Below are 13,367 nucleotides of genomic sequence, written 5' to 3'. Positions count from 1 at the left end.
AATTGGCATCCATGAAGTGGCTGGGAGGGGAGGGCTTTGAACACTATAGCAGGCAGATGGAAGCTCTTGATAATGGGGTAGAAAATTGGATTCATTTTGAGTTTTCAAAGAAATGCATCATTAAACAGTGCTTCTTTTCTGAGCATTGCTGGCCTTGGAGGGTTTCAAGTTTCATATCTTCAGATATAATAGGTGACTCTCTGGGATCCAGAGTTTGTGAAGGACTGGTTCTTAATCACGGGGTGGCTCCCAGGCCTGAGACTGTGTTGTGTTTGGATGGTAGAGGCCGGATCTTTGTGGCATGCATGCTTATGTTGGATTCCTTGATCTGCTGCATACTCAGTGTCCCTGAGCGTTCATTCCTCCATCTGTAAAAGAGATGGAACGACTCCTTGCTCAGTGAATATTAAATAAGGCTGGAAGCACTTTGCACCTAGGGTATAGGCTTATACACACAGTTGGAACCAAAGCTGCGAGTTCAGGTCTACTAGTTGTTAATGTTACTCAACTGCTCTAAGCTTTAGTTTGCTTATCAATAGAATGGGCCCATTACTGAAACACTGCATCTGTTGCCTGGTGGTGTGTTGCAAATTATATAAGATAATGCATGTAAAGGGTTTAGTGCACCTCGGGTTCATGGTACAGAAAAAAGTTTCACTGTAGTTCGGTCAGACGGTGAAGAATCTGCCTGCCAGTGCCAGGAGACCAGGATTCGAACGCTGGGTCAAGAAGATCTTGGAGAAGGGAATGGCAACCCGCTCCAGTATTCTTACCTGGAAATGCCCCCGAACAGAGGAGCCTGGCAGGCTACACTCCATGGGATCGCAAAGAGTTGGACACGCCTGAGTGACCTAACACGTACAACAAGCTATTGTTAGTATTAATGATAATCCTTGTAATCTCCTGAGGTTCTCCTGTAGTTGTTCTTCTATAATGTTAGGAAGTTCTATTCAGCTACCCCAAGGTCTGTGCTTCTAGGTGGTCACAGGGCTGTGTGCATTTGACACCACTCCTGGGTGCAGCAGGGGGACGGTTTTGACTCACTGCACCTCTCCTGTCTTGCAGCGTTGACAGAGGGCTACGTGGGGACCCTGCACGAGAACAGACAGGGCAGCTCGGTGCAGGCGCAGATCCGCAGGCGCAAGGCTTCCGGCGACCCGTACTGGGCCTACTCGGGTAAGTTGACTTGTTCCCATCGCGATCATACGGGCCAGTTCACGTCCCATTACACTCACTCAAAGACACACTTTTAATCAGTTTCATGCCTGATTTCTGTTTGTTCAAACCTTTTGTAGTTTCCTGAAAGTTGAAATATTCAAGCCTGTTTTTCCTCAAGGTGATAAGTACCTTAATTTATCTCTCCCACCTGTTTCCTCAACCTGCCTTTTCCCCTCAATTTGCATTTATTTCTGAACTTTACTTGTTAATGAGTTATTGTACCAAACTTGTAATTTTCCGAAAGACGTGGCCTTTTCTTGTCTCTTCCCAGAGGCTGTGATTTCAGAGAGCAGAAAATATAAGCTTTGTCTCGAGCTGCTAAATATCTGCTAAATATTGCAAAGCATCACGTATCAAAATGACCTATTATGCTTTAATCTAAGAAATGCAACTTTATTTTCTAATCAGATCTTGCTAGTTTTATATATTTCAGCCCACTGCGATATTGCTGTAGCTCTTTTCAATTTTTATTTTCACTTTTCGCCTTGGAGTCAGTGAAGAGAGAGTATACATCGTTACAACTCTGAGTACTACTTTGGAAATAATTTTCTTACATTTTAAGGGGCAAAAAAAAAATCTACAAGAATATACAGGCCTTTCTGGTTTATGCGTCTAACAACTATCAAAAAAAAGACAGGTGATCTAAATCTCTCTAAAAGAGATTTTGATGCTCAAAAATATATGGGGAATGTATTTTTAGCTAATTAAGGAGGAATTCTTGAGCAAGATAGACCACTTTGGAAATCACTATAGCACTGAATAATTCAAAATTTTTTATGAAAGTGCTTGGAGGCACAGAGTATTAGTTTCAATAATAAATGTATGCATTTTTCTATGTTGTTGCTCATAGAACTGAAACGTATTATTGTCATGATTATACCCTGGTCTTAAACCCTGAATTTCCACCTGCAAATCCTGTTAAGTTTATGTCAGTATAAAATTTATAGGCCTGATCTTTAATTACACCTTATCTATTGGCTTTTTGCATCCTTTTGTCTATTGATAAATCTCCTGCCCCTCCAGGGAGAATAGACTATCTGTTTTGTTTTGCAAGAACAGATAGTGATTCTGAAGTCTTCCATCATACCCCATTCCTTGTGATTAGAATTATCTAATTAGAAATTTTTTGTCACCATTTCTGATAAATGAAGGAAATTGGGAGATGAAAGCTGAAATTACATATGTATCGGTTCCTGCCAAGAAACCCAAAGAAAATTTATCATTTTGTTCTCTGTGGCTCTGATAGAAGTTAAGAAGAGGCATAAAGTGGCCTGCTGTTTACATTTCATCAATTTTGAAAATAATGCTGTTGGGAAATTGGAAATTATATGACATCAGCATGTACGGTTGCAGATGGCACTGACTTTTCCCATTATTTAGTTAAGACTGGGCATAATTAGTAGTGTGGTCTTTGGGGTGGAGCAGTGGTTGATCTTAACTCTGGACTTGACCAGTCTCCATTTTGTATTTCTGGAATGCATTGTGTCTGGATTTGAAAACTGCTTATATCGGTGGATTTCCCTGGTGGCTGAGATGGTAAATTGTCTGTCTACAATGCTAGAGACCTGGGTTCGATCCCTGGGTTGGGATGATACCCTGGAGAAGGAAATGGCAACCCACTCCAGTACTCTTGCCTTGAAAATCCCATGGACGGAGGAGCTCGGTGCAGGCTACTGTCCATGGGGTCGCAAAGAGTCGGGCACGACTGAGCGACTTCACTTTCTTTCTATCGGTGGAAAAGCTCATAGTTGATCTTCAGTGGGTTGCATGCTCTTCATAAAGAATCTGGTAGTCTCGGGACTTGCAGGGCATGTGGTCTCTGTTGCAGCTGTTCAACTCTGTCATTGTAGTGCAGAGGCAGCCATAGGTAGATGGACAAACTAGCTGTGTCCTCACAGAAATTTATTTATGACAATGAAATTTGAATTTATTATAATTTTCATGTGTCAGGAAATCTTATATTTTAGTCTTTTTTCCCTCAACCTTGTAAAAACAGAGAAACCATTCTTACTTTGCAGGCTGTATGAAAGTTGGTGGCTGGTTGGATAGGGTCCACAAGCTATAGTTTGTCAACGCTTGTTTTAGTTGTGCTTTTTTCTGGAGCCAGGATAAGGCAGTTATTTGAAGAATCCCTGAGAAGGGTATAGACTGGCTTAGAAGAATCACTGAAGTAACTTGCTAGGCATAATGGGGAAAACAAAAGTAAAAGGAGAAGAAAAGCGTAAGAGAGTCACCAGCTGAGGTGTATAGTCATCTTCTGGAACATTCCATGGTATCAATGGTTATTTTCAGCAAAGTGGTGAAATACTGGTTTTCACGTCAAGAACTCAACTTCTTTGGCACTTGAACTGCCGAATGAAAGGTCATTATTTGTAGAGGGAAATGGTTTTGAATTGAGCAATAGTGAAGTAGTCCACTTCATGAGAGAGGGGTTTAATGGCCCAGATGTTAACCTCATGACTCTAATTCACAAATTTGTATTAGTTCTTCCTAAGATAAGGCATTGGTATACTTTGGAGGTGGGGGGCGGTGTTGTGTGTGACAGTGTGAATAAGTCACGTATGCAGACTGTGGTTCAAATTAATATCTACCATTAATATCTCTTAATATCTTTATGATGTTGGGAAGGCATTTAACTGCTTGGAGCCTCAGTCTTCCCATCTTTGAAAAAGGAATTATTAATAGAACTTCTCTCATAAAGCTGTTAATGGGAATGAAATGAGATATGTGTGAAAAATTTAACAAATTCTGGGCATAAAGTGCCTAATGTTACTTTCTGCTGTTTTTCACACTATAGTACTTTTGCTACCGGTGATACTGTTGTTATTGGAATTCTCTTTTGGGTGCTATGATTGTTACTGGGAGATCCCTAGGTAATCCTTGGAGCTCAGCAAGCTAAATTCTATCAGCCATAATTCATAAGAATTGCCCATTTGAGATTTGGGAATGAGGGTTCAGCGAACAAACTATCCTCAAGTTCAGGGCTTGGCAGACTACAAATGTCCACCTGTATTTGTGTGTAAAGTTTTATTGGGACACAACCATATCCATTTTGTTGGCTATTGTTGATGGCTGCCTTGATGTTAAGACTGCAGAGTTGAGTAGTTACCACACAGAACTTTGACCAAGAAGCCTAGACTATTATCAATTAGCCCTTTACAGAAAAGGTCAGCTCCTGATCACACTGGTGCAGCTGGGGGTTTTGAGCAGATGTTCAGTTCAGTTCAGTTCAGTTGCTCAGTCCTGTCCAACTCTTTGCGACCCCATGAATCGCAGCATGCCAGGTCTCCCTGTCCATCACCAACTCCCAGAGTTTACTCAAACTCATGTCCATCGAGTTGGTGATGCCATCCAGCCATCTCATCCTCTGTCGTCCCCTTCCCCTCCTGCCCCCGTGAGCAGATGTTAGCCTGACTCAGAAACAGAACTGTGCAGAGATTTGGAACATGTCTCTCTTTTTCTTCTGGCCTGGCATTTCCCTTGAGCTGAAATGTCCCCAGCAAATGTTCTAGTTAGAATTCACAGTGATTCCTTTGTTCCTGCTTTTGAAAAGTTCCGGGAAGAATACAGATGAGGAAGTGATATGTTTTAGGAGGTGGAACAGGGAGAGGAGTCGGTGTTGGTGGTCCTGGGTTCTGGTGTCCTTCTTCATCATTAGGTTGCCTTGGGTACAGGGTGGGGTTTGGTCAATGATGCTGATCTGATTATTCTGGTAGCAGCCCACCCGGTCAGCCCACCGTCACTTGAGGAGAGTTACATAAGTAGTTGGGCTGTGGAGAACTTGTTTTAAGGATATTGTCATGATCGTACTTCATTAATAGTGTGACTTACCACGTTAGGACTAGGCGAGTGATTTCAATGTCACTGCATCATCTTGGATAATGTCTGCATCCTATTTATATTTGAAAATGATCAACAACCTTACTTCATAGGCTTATCGTATGATGCCACTGTGAACACCAGCAGCTTAGGATAGAGGACTGTTTATTGAGGAGCCTGGAGACTGGTGTTTTAGTCCTGTTGTGCCCATCTGAGGATAGACTGTCTCTCTGGTTCTTAGTTATTTCTACCCTAAAAAGGAGTGGTCATAATGTCTGAGTTTAGTGTGAAAACATCATGCATAGGAGAAATGAAACAGAACATAAATGTAAAATTATTAACTTAATAATAATGAAATGTCAAGATTGCGTTATATCTTTGGATATATTTTCCTTATACCAAGAACAGGAAAAAGGGGGGAACACCTTTTGGTGTATTTCATACAGAATTATACTGAGAAAAACAGTAACAATAATTTAGATGTCTACTGGAAATATTAAAACACCTGCAATGCAGGAGACCTGGGTTCGATCCCTGGGTTGGGAAGATCCCCTGGAGAAGGGACTGGCTACCCACTCCAGTATTCTGGCCTGGAGAAATCCATGGACTGTATAGTACATGGGATCACAAAGAGTCCGACACGACTGAGCAACTTTCACTTTTTTTACTTCTTTTCTATTGGTTTTCCTGACTGAAATACAGCTCTTTTTTTCTGTGTTATTTGAGGTGATGAGAGCTCATGAATTTTGGAGTTCTCCCAGAACTTCTGTAAGTATTACACAAAAAGTAACACATGCTAGGTAGGTCATTGTTGCCGGAAAGGGAGATGAGAAACAAATTTGGAGCAAGTTCAAGTAGAAATTTGAGGCATTTTTATAAAGCTTTCTGTTTCCTCTCCGCCCCCTCAAAGACTTAGGGAAAAACAGGTGGTGGGTTTCTCCTCCCACGCTGTTTTAATTTATCCTCTTCAGTGGTTTTCTTCATTTTTAATAATCTTTATCTCATGTTCTTTTTGTGTAGATAGATTCTGTGAATCAATTCAGATGGGGGGGCATTTCTAACTTTTAAAGGACTCCAAAATTGAGATATGCCATGACCAAAATTCCTTGAAAGAAGTGTCTGGTGTTGCACCAGGTGAAGGCCAAGCAGGATTGCTCTAAGAGGCATTCCTTCCTGGCCAGGAAATTGTGGGATGAGATTTCCAGGGGCCTTGCTGATTGTCCTGGGGTTTGATGACTTGCTCAGCTCTAAAATGGAGATAAAAGGACATACCTTATATGGCATTGAGAGTTAGCAGTAATACATGTAATCACCGGGTATGGCTGTTAATCACATGGCCACCCCACTGCCCTCTGCATATGAACATCTTGTTTATAACATGCATGTGTGTGTGTGTTTGTGTGTGAGAGAGAGAAGGAGAAAGGGAAGGGGAAGGGGCAGAGAGAGAGAGTTTTCCCGAGCTAAATGTAGAGTTTTTAAGGACAAAGATTATAGCTTATTATTCCTTGTTTTTCCTGCTATGTGCCAGAATATCTCCTCTTGTATGTATTTGGAACATATTTTTCAAGTAGGCGAATGCATGGATGGATAAATGAATTCATACCAGAGTCTGGAACTCACGAAGGGGATCTTGCCGTGAAATCCAGATACGTTAGTGGGTGATTTACAAAAGGTTTCGCCGTTGGATCCTTTTAAGTGACGAGCTCCCCTGGTGAACGTAAGACATAATTAAATTCCTAAAGTAACATTTCCATGTCTATTTCTAATAACATCTGTACAGGGTAAAGCAAAATACACAAATGCCTGCCCAGGTCTGCTTTTGTCATTAGAATAGTGGAAAGCACTGTGGAACCTTCCAGTTTAATGTTAATATTGTCATGTGGTATGCCCCCCTCCTGATACCTCCTACGGAGTCTCCTAAGGGAATCATTTCCCCGGAGACATTCCCTTTGCAGCAGAGACCTTCTGATCTGATGGGACCACACTGTTGAGATCGAGTCTCGTTAAGTCCCGGCTCAAGGGTATGTCTACCTGACTTCACTCTCTTCGCTCATCAGTTTGCTCTTTATTTTTGACAATGAGTTTCTATCTTCTTTACAATTCTCTAGTAATCTATTTACAGTTTTAAAGTAGAAGTTATTGTGTGCCAGCTGTTGTGGAGTGGTGGGGGGGGAGGCCAGAGAAATTCCTCAGAATGGCTCCTGCCAGGTGCCCTTAGAGATGAACAGGTGTTTGCCAGGACTGCAGAAGCCTGGAGGCATAAACAACCTAGCCTTGACTGGGGAGCTGGAAGTACCTCACTGGGTCTGGGGCGTGTGGTCAAGTGGAACGAGTAAAGGGAATAATGCAGAGTATTGGAAGTAGACCAGGAGGGGTCCAACAGAATTCTACTAGTGACCTAGAACTCTGAGGGACACATTTAAGGATTTTATGGTGAAAATGGTCCAAGTTGGTTTTATGTTTGAGTGAGACCTCAAGTTGTAGGATTAAGGATTGGTCAGCATGGGAAGAGAGCAGAAACTGTGAGAAATGTTGAGGTTGTATTGTCAGGAATTTGAGATATGAAAGAGCCAGTGGGAATTGATTACATTTTGTATATGAAAGAGAAAGCAAATGAATTGTCTGGGATGTTCCGCAGAATGATTGAAGAGGGCACTGCATTTAATTTCAATGAGTAAATGAGGAATGGTGGGTTGGTTGTAAAGATAAATTTGGACTTGAACCTATTAAGACATGGTATAGTAGTTTGTTCATATTTTACACCCTTTAAACTTTATGTTTCTTGAGCAGAACCTTTGTCTGTAATTACTCTTTATACCTCCCTGTTTCTACCTTAATGTTTTGAAATAGAAATAGTTTGTGGGACAAAGTACAAGCTATTTTTTCCTGTAGGTACTTGTTGTTGTTATTTTTCTTTTTACACTTGATCTATGATTACAAGGATAGATAGAGTGAGAAGAAAACACGTGTGGTCACACAGTAATCAGGACTTTATGTATAAAAGAGAAAAATGTGGTGCCATATGCCTAAGGTACCTGGAACATTTTTCCGTGCAGACTTTGTCTTTTTTCTCTTCCATCGTTTGAACAAAATTATTCTAGGAACTTAGAGATGTGTTCTTTATCTTCTTCTTTTTAACTTTGTTCTAATCTGTGCCACTTGAGTTCAAACATTTCTTGGCATCTTCTCTCTGGAGGTGGTTTCACAAGTGTTTGTAAAGCTAACAGATGCTATTGTATGTTGTAAGAGGACATCAATAAACTCCTTAGGGTCCTTGTGACCCTTGGCAAAAGCATATTAGTAGATGAAGTTTTATTCAATGCTGGGTTGGTATCAAGTGCTGTGTAACAGTGATAAAAGTTTCAATTGTTGCTATGATGAGATGTTTAAAACGTGGGTAAATGGAAGGCTGAAAGTTTGGGTTTTAATTCGGCCTTGAAGGTAGCAGGTTGATGGAGCTTTTTTTTGTTTTTTTTTAAAGGACTCTGGCATAATCTGTGAAAATATTGAATGTTGATAGTCTTTGATGTAGCGCCTCTGCTTCTAGGAATTTGTCTTTCAGAAACACTTGTATGTATCCACAGTGTGCCATTGTGGTGTAACAGCCTAAATTACCATCAGTGGTGACTTGGGTAATTTTAGTACATCCTTATCATGAAATGCTTAGTAAACATGTACCAATATGAATGAGGTTGAGCTACAAGATGTATAAAATAATTTGGGTAATAAGGTCTCATCAGTAAATAGAACGAAAAGTTGGGAGACTGTACACAAAGGTTAATTGTGATTATCCGTGAGAAATGATGGATACTGCCTTTTTACATTTATATGTATACAATATTATAATTTCTTATAGAAATATATCTGGAATGTTTTATTTTATTATGCCAATACATTCATAATATTTCCTAAGATAATTCTTTTATAATAGATGGCTGAGTTTCATCAAATTTAGGCAGTTTTCTCTGTAACTGTTAATATTTCGAGAGGAGAGGAAAAAGAAGAAAAAACTGCAAAGAAAGCCAGAAGGAAAGGAAAAGCCTTTTTTGTCTCTTTAATTGGCTATATCTACATTTTTCAAGTGAAACATTTTCACTGGCATTTCAAATTTTATAAGATGCTGATATGAGCCATGCAGAAATTAATGCACTGATATTGATGCAGTTTGAACATCAAGATTTATTGTACAGAGCAGTAAATATTGACGCAGGCAGAGGTAAGGTCAATATTTGCTTTGATATAACATAAATCTTAATATTTAGTAATCTTTACATTTAGTGGGTCTACAGAAGGCATACAGAGAATTATCTATAAGTATGTATTTTTCATACCTGTGATGGATCAAAGTCAGACATCTTTTTTCCTGGTCATAAATTTGAAAGGATGATACTCTCTCCTTTAAAACTGGTATATTTGGGGCAGGGGCCGGGTGAGTATGGGTTAGTAGAGGAACATGATTAATTTAAAGATTCAAAGGAATAGCATACCTAGCCTTACACATGCCTAATAATTGGAGAGCCAGCGATTTGCAATGTGCTGTGTGATTTACTTAAAGGGTACTCGTTTTCCTTTGTAACCTAACAAAATGTACTCATTTATTACATAGAGTTTGGTTCGTAAAACCCACTTTCTGACTGTATAAAAGAGAGAAACGTTTCTGTCATTCCCTTTGGATATTGTTAAGTTCTGTTATGTGGAATTTTTTGGCAAATAAAATATTATTCATATATATCTTGCTGAGTAACATTTTATTGGATTTCCCTTGCAATCATTAAGATGAACTACACCCTTATTCCTTATCTTGTCTCTTCTCTTGCTGAGGTGAGCCTTACAAAAGTAAGGGAAAGCTTACTGAATTTCATTAGCCTTTGAACTTTTATCAACAGTATTGCCATTACGTGGCTGAAATGTCTACTGTGTGCCTAAAGAGGGCTATTCTATTTGTTTACATATAGACAGGAACTTAGTTTAAGCTCAAGTTTAATCTTGTATTTGAGCAAAAGTGTTAAGTGATATATGGTCGTGTTGTGGTGAGTCCACTGTGAATATTGCTCCTGTCTGATGCAATATGTCTCCATGCAAAATGCTGTCTTTGGTCTTCAGTAAGTTTGTTAAGTGATCCTGAAATTAATCTCACTTCCATCTCTCAACTGCTAATTTCCCATGACCCTATTTGAGATCAGTAGCATTAAACATAGTACATCTTCTTGGTTTTCTTTCTTGCTATTAAAAGTTAACCTTTCCTCCATTTCAGTTATATTAAACTTTGTATTTTATCATGTAATTAAGACTTTGTGTAGGTGAAAAAAAAAAACAAATCAGTAGTAGGTGTATCGTGTGGAACCTTGCCTTCTTGAGAAATGCTTTCTGGTAACTTTAGGAATCCTTGCTTTTCATTAATAATACTACAGTGTGTAATAAATAATGTTTTCCCTGAGTGTAGTATTAAATGTGATTTTTATGTCATGTGAAAAATGACTCTACTGTGGTATAAGTACTTGACTTTAGCATAATAAAGTCATTTCTTCTTAAGTTCTCTATCAAGGAGAAACTCACTATTTAGTGCTAATAGGTCTATAATAATTGTCTGTCACTTGCCAATATCACTTTTTAAAAGAAACAGGTCTTGCCCAGGGCCTTCACCTGGAAGAGTATTTTAGAATTTGGTCCTGTGACTTTCATTATATCCTGGTATCCCTAATTTATGAAAGGCTGTGCTTATTTTCTGTTTTGGTGTGTTAAGATTCCTATTAATTACATATTTAAGATTTTATAAAAAGTTAGCCAGTTTAAGAATAAAAGTTAAAAGTCAGCAATTGTACAGCTGGGTGTTCCAGTATCACAAAATAAGTCTTCACTAGGAGATGTTATCACCATTTTGAAAGGATTGAAAAGCCTCTTATATGCCATACAATCAACCTGCATCTCTGCTGAGAAAAAAATCATGAAGGGTATCAGTTCAGTTCAGTTCAATCACTCAGTCGTGTCTGACTCTCTGTGACCCCATGAATTGCAGCACGGCAGGCCTCCCTGTCCATCACCAACTCCTGGAGTTCACTCAAACTCTCGTCCATCAAGTCAGTGATGACATCCAGCCATCTCATCCTCTGTCGTCCCCTTCTCTTCCTGTCCCCAATCCCTCCCAGCATCAGAGTCTTTTCCAATGAGACAACTCTTCACATGAGGTGGCCAAAGTACTGGAGTTTCAGCTTTAGCATCATTCCTTCCAAAGAAATCCCAGGGCTGATCTCCTTCAGAATGGACTGGTTGGATCTCCTTGCAGTCCAAGGGGCTCTCAAGAGTCTTCTCCAACACCACAGTTCAAAAGCATCAATTCTTCGGCACTCAGCCTTCTTCACAGTCCAACTCTCACATATGTACATGACCACAGGAAAAACCATAGCCTTGGCTAGATGGACCTTTGTTGGCAAAGTAATGTCTCTGCTTTTGAATATGCTATCTAGGTTGTTCATAACTTTCCTTCCAAGGAGTAAGCGTCTTTTAATTTCATGGCTGCACTCACCATCTGCAGTGATTTTGGAGCCCCCAAAAATAAAGTCTGACACTGTTTCCACTGTTTCCCCATGAAGGGTATAGATATTCTTAAATTGGCTTAAAAATTTAGGAGATTATTTAGTGTCCTAATTTTAAGAAGTATAACTCTTTGTATGTCCTGGCACTGGTACAGCCATGTAGATGATTAAAAATCCTAAAAACACACTGGCCCAATCCCCCTGAATTTCCCCTTCATCTCTGCCTCGACCACTCCTGTTCTGGGACCTTAGGATTGAATACCTGCCCTCTACCATCCATTGTTAGTGTTCATTGCCTCTGATTGGTTAAACGTTTTACATTATCATCCCTGCATCCATGATGGAGTGAATTTCAGACAGTGAATGTGTGGACTGTGGGCTGTTTTAAGTTATGTGTTATCCTCTGGAACCCGCTTAATGAATTTTGGTTACCTTGAGATCTTCATTGAGTTTGGGAAGCCACTGGATCCAAATTTCCTGTTTGTGTTAATGCACTTTCTCCAAGTCTGATGGCCATTCCCTGGGAGGAAAACGAGCTGCTTCTTGCAACTGCATGAAAATTTGCTGCTCCCAAAGGTATCATTTAGTTGCTGTCCCCATTATTGTTGGCCTCTTTCCCTCCTGGAACCAGTGTGCTTTGTCCCCCCTTCCCCCTAGTTCCATGTGTTAGAACAGCACTCTTCCTTTGAGCAGGGTGCCATTAGTACATTTGGTATTGATTGATTGTTGAGAAACTTGAGCAGGAAAATGAAACATGAGCCTGTAGTAACTAGACTCTGATGAGTGTCTGCAAAGATGAGAGAGAAGCCATTTGTGGTGTGTTTCTGCTTCTGGGGCTCTCTGTGATAATGGGAGGTATTTTTTCCTCACTGTTGTGAAGTGCACAGTCCACACTCTCCTCTCGGGAAGTGATTTTGACACTTACTGAATGTCCTGTGGCTTTTATATTCTTACACCACCTTCTAATGAGGTATCTTTATAACATCCTTTTTGTGTAAAGTTTGCCCTTTCTCTCACTATTCACTGGGGTGTGAAAAGGACGTTTCGACACTTACGGCCACTTGGACCATGGACCTGCTGTGCCAGCAGGAACAAGTCAAGATTAGCTTCTTTTGTCCTGAGGATTCCTGGCTGGCAGTATTAGGATTTTTCTCATACTGCAGTAATTTCCAGGGGCATGTTTGTGTATAAGGATTTGCTTTTGTATCGGTTACCACGGTTTAGCATCTGGAAAAGACCTGCGGACTCTCCTGTCTTAATAGTAAGAGCAATGTATCTCTAAACTTATGTGTCTAGAGGGCAGAGCACCTTTGTACTCTGCCACCTGTAAGGTACACTCCATGTTGTTTATGTTACACCAACCAACCTTAGCTGGTAGACTTGGTACTTTGAATCCCTTTCCTCATGGCTGTAATATGACTTCCGCAGTTCCAGAGGTCAAACGTTGAGGTATAAAGTCCAGAGAAAGAGAAAGTATCCCTTTCCGATGTCTCTGTTTAAGAGCAAGCAAAATCTGCCTCAGAGCACCCCTCCCTTGGACTATCAACCCTTCCACCTCATTGGTCAGAACTGAATCACGTGTTCAAGATTCATCCAGTCACTGGCAAGAGAAATGGAGTTAGCTTGATTGGCTCAGACTAGTCCAAGTGTACGTAGGAGAGGCCGGGGGCATGCATGGCACTTGGCCGAGTAAGCCCCTGGTGCCTGCTACCCTTGTTGTCCTTTCAGGTCTTAAAAGCTAAGCGATCTCGCGGAACTTAAAGGGAAGGAGTTACAGGAAAGACATTTCTTTCCTTT

At 40.3% G+C, this 13,367-nt stretch overlaps 1 protein-coding gene across 5 annotated transcripts in view; it reads left to right on the top strand.

Moving 5' to 3' along the window:
• The window catches only part of PTPRG (protein tyrosine phosphatase receptor type G), a 786,384-nt gene that overhangs the window by 201,693 nt on the left and 571,324 nt on the right, over positions 1–13,367 (top strand). For all 5 annotated transcript variants that reach the window (XM_006062977.4, XM_006062979.4, XM_025272603.3 and 2 more), the window contains exon 2: positions 1,066–1,176. In XM_006062977.4, the coding sequence (XP_006063039.1) occupies positions 1,066–1,176 (111 nt within the window). The remainder of the gene's footprint in view (positions 1–1,065; positions 1,177–13,367) is intronic.

The sequence above is a fragment of the Bubalus bubalis genome, chromosome 21, assembly GCF_019923935.1.
Source record: "Bubalus bubalis isolate 160015118507 breed Murrah chromosome 21, NDDB_SH_1, whole genome shotgun sequence".
Lineage (NCBI taxonomy): Eukaryota > Metazoa > Chordata > Mammalia > Artiodactyla > Bovidae > Bubalus > Bubalus bubalis.
This window is presented reverse-complemented; position numbering and strand designations above follow the sequence as displayed.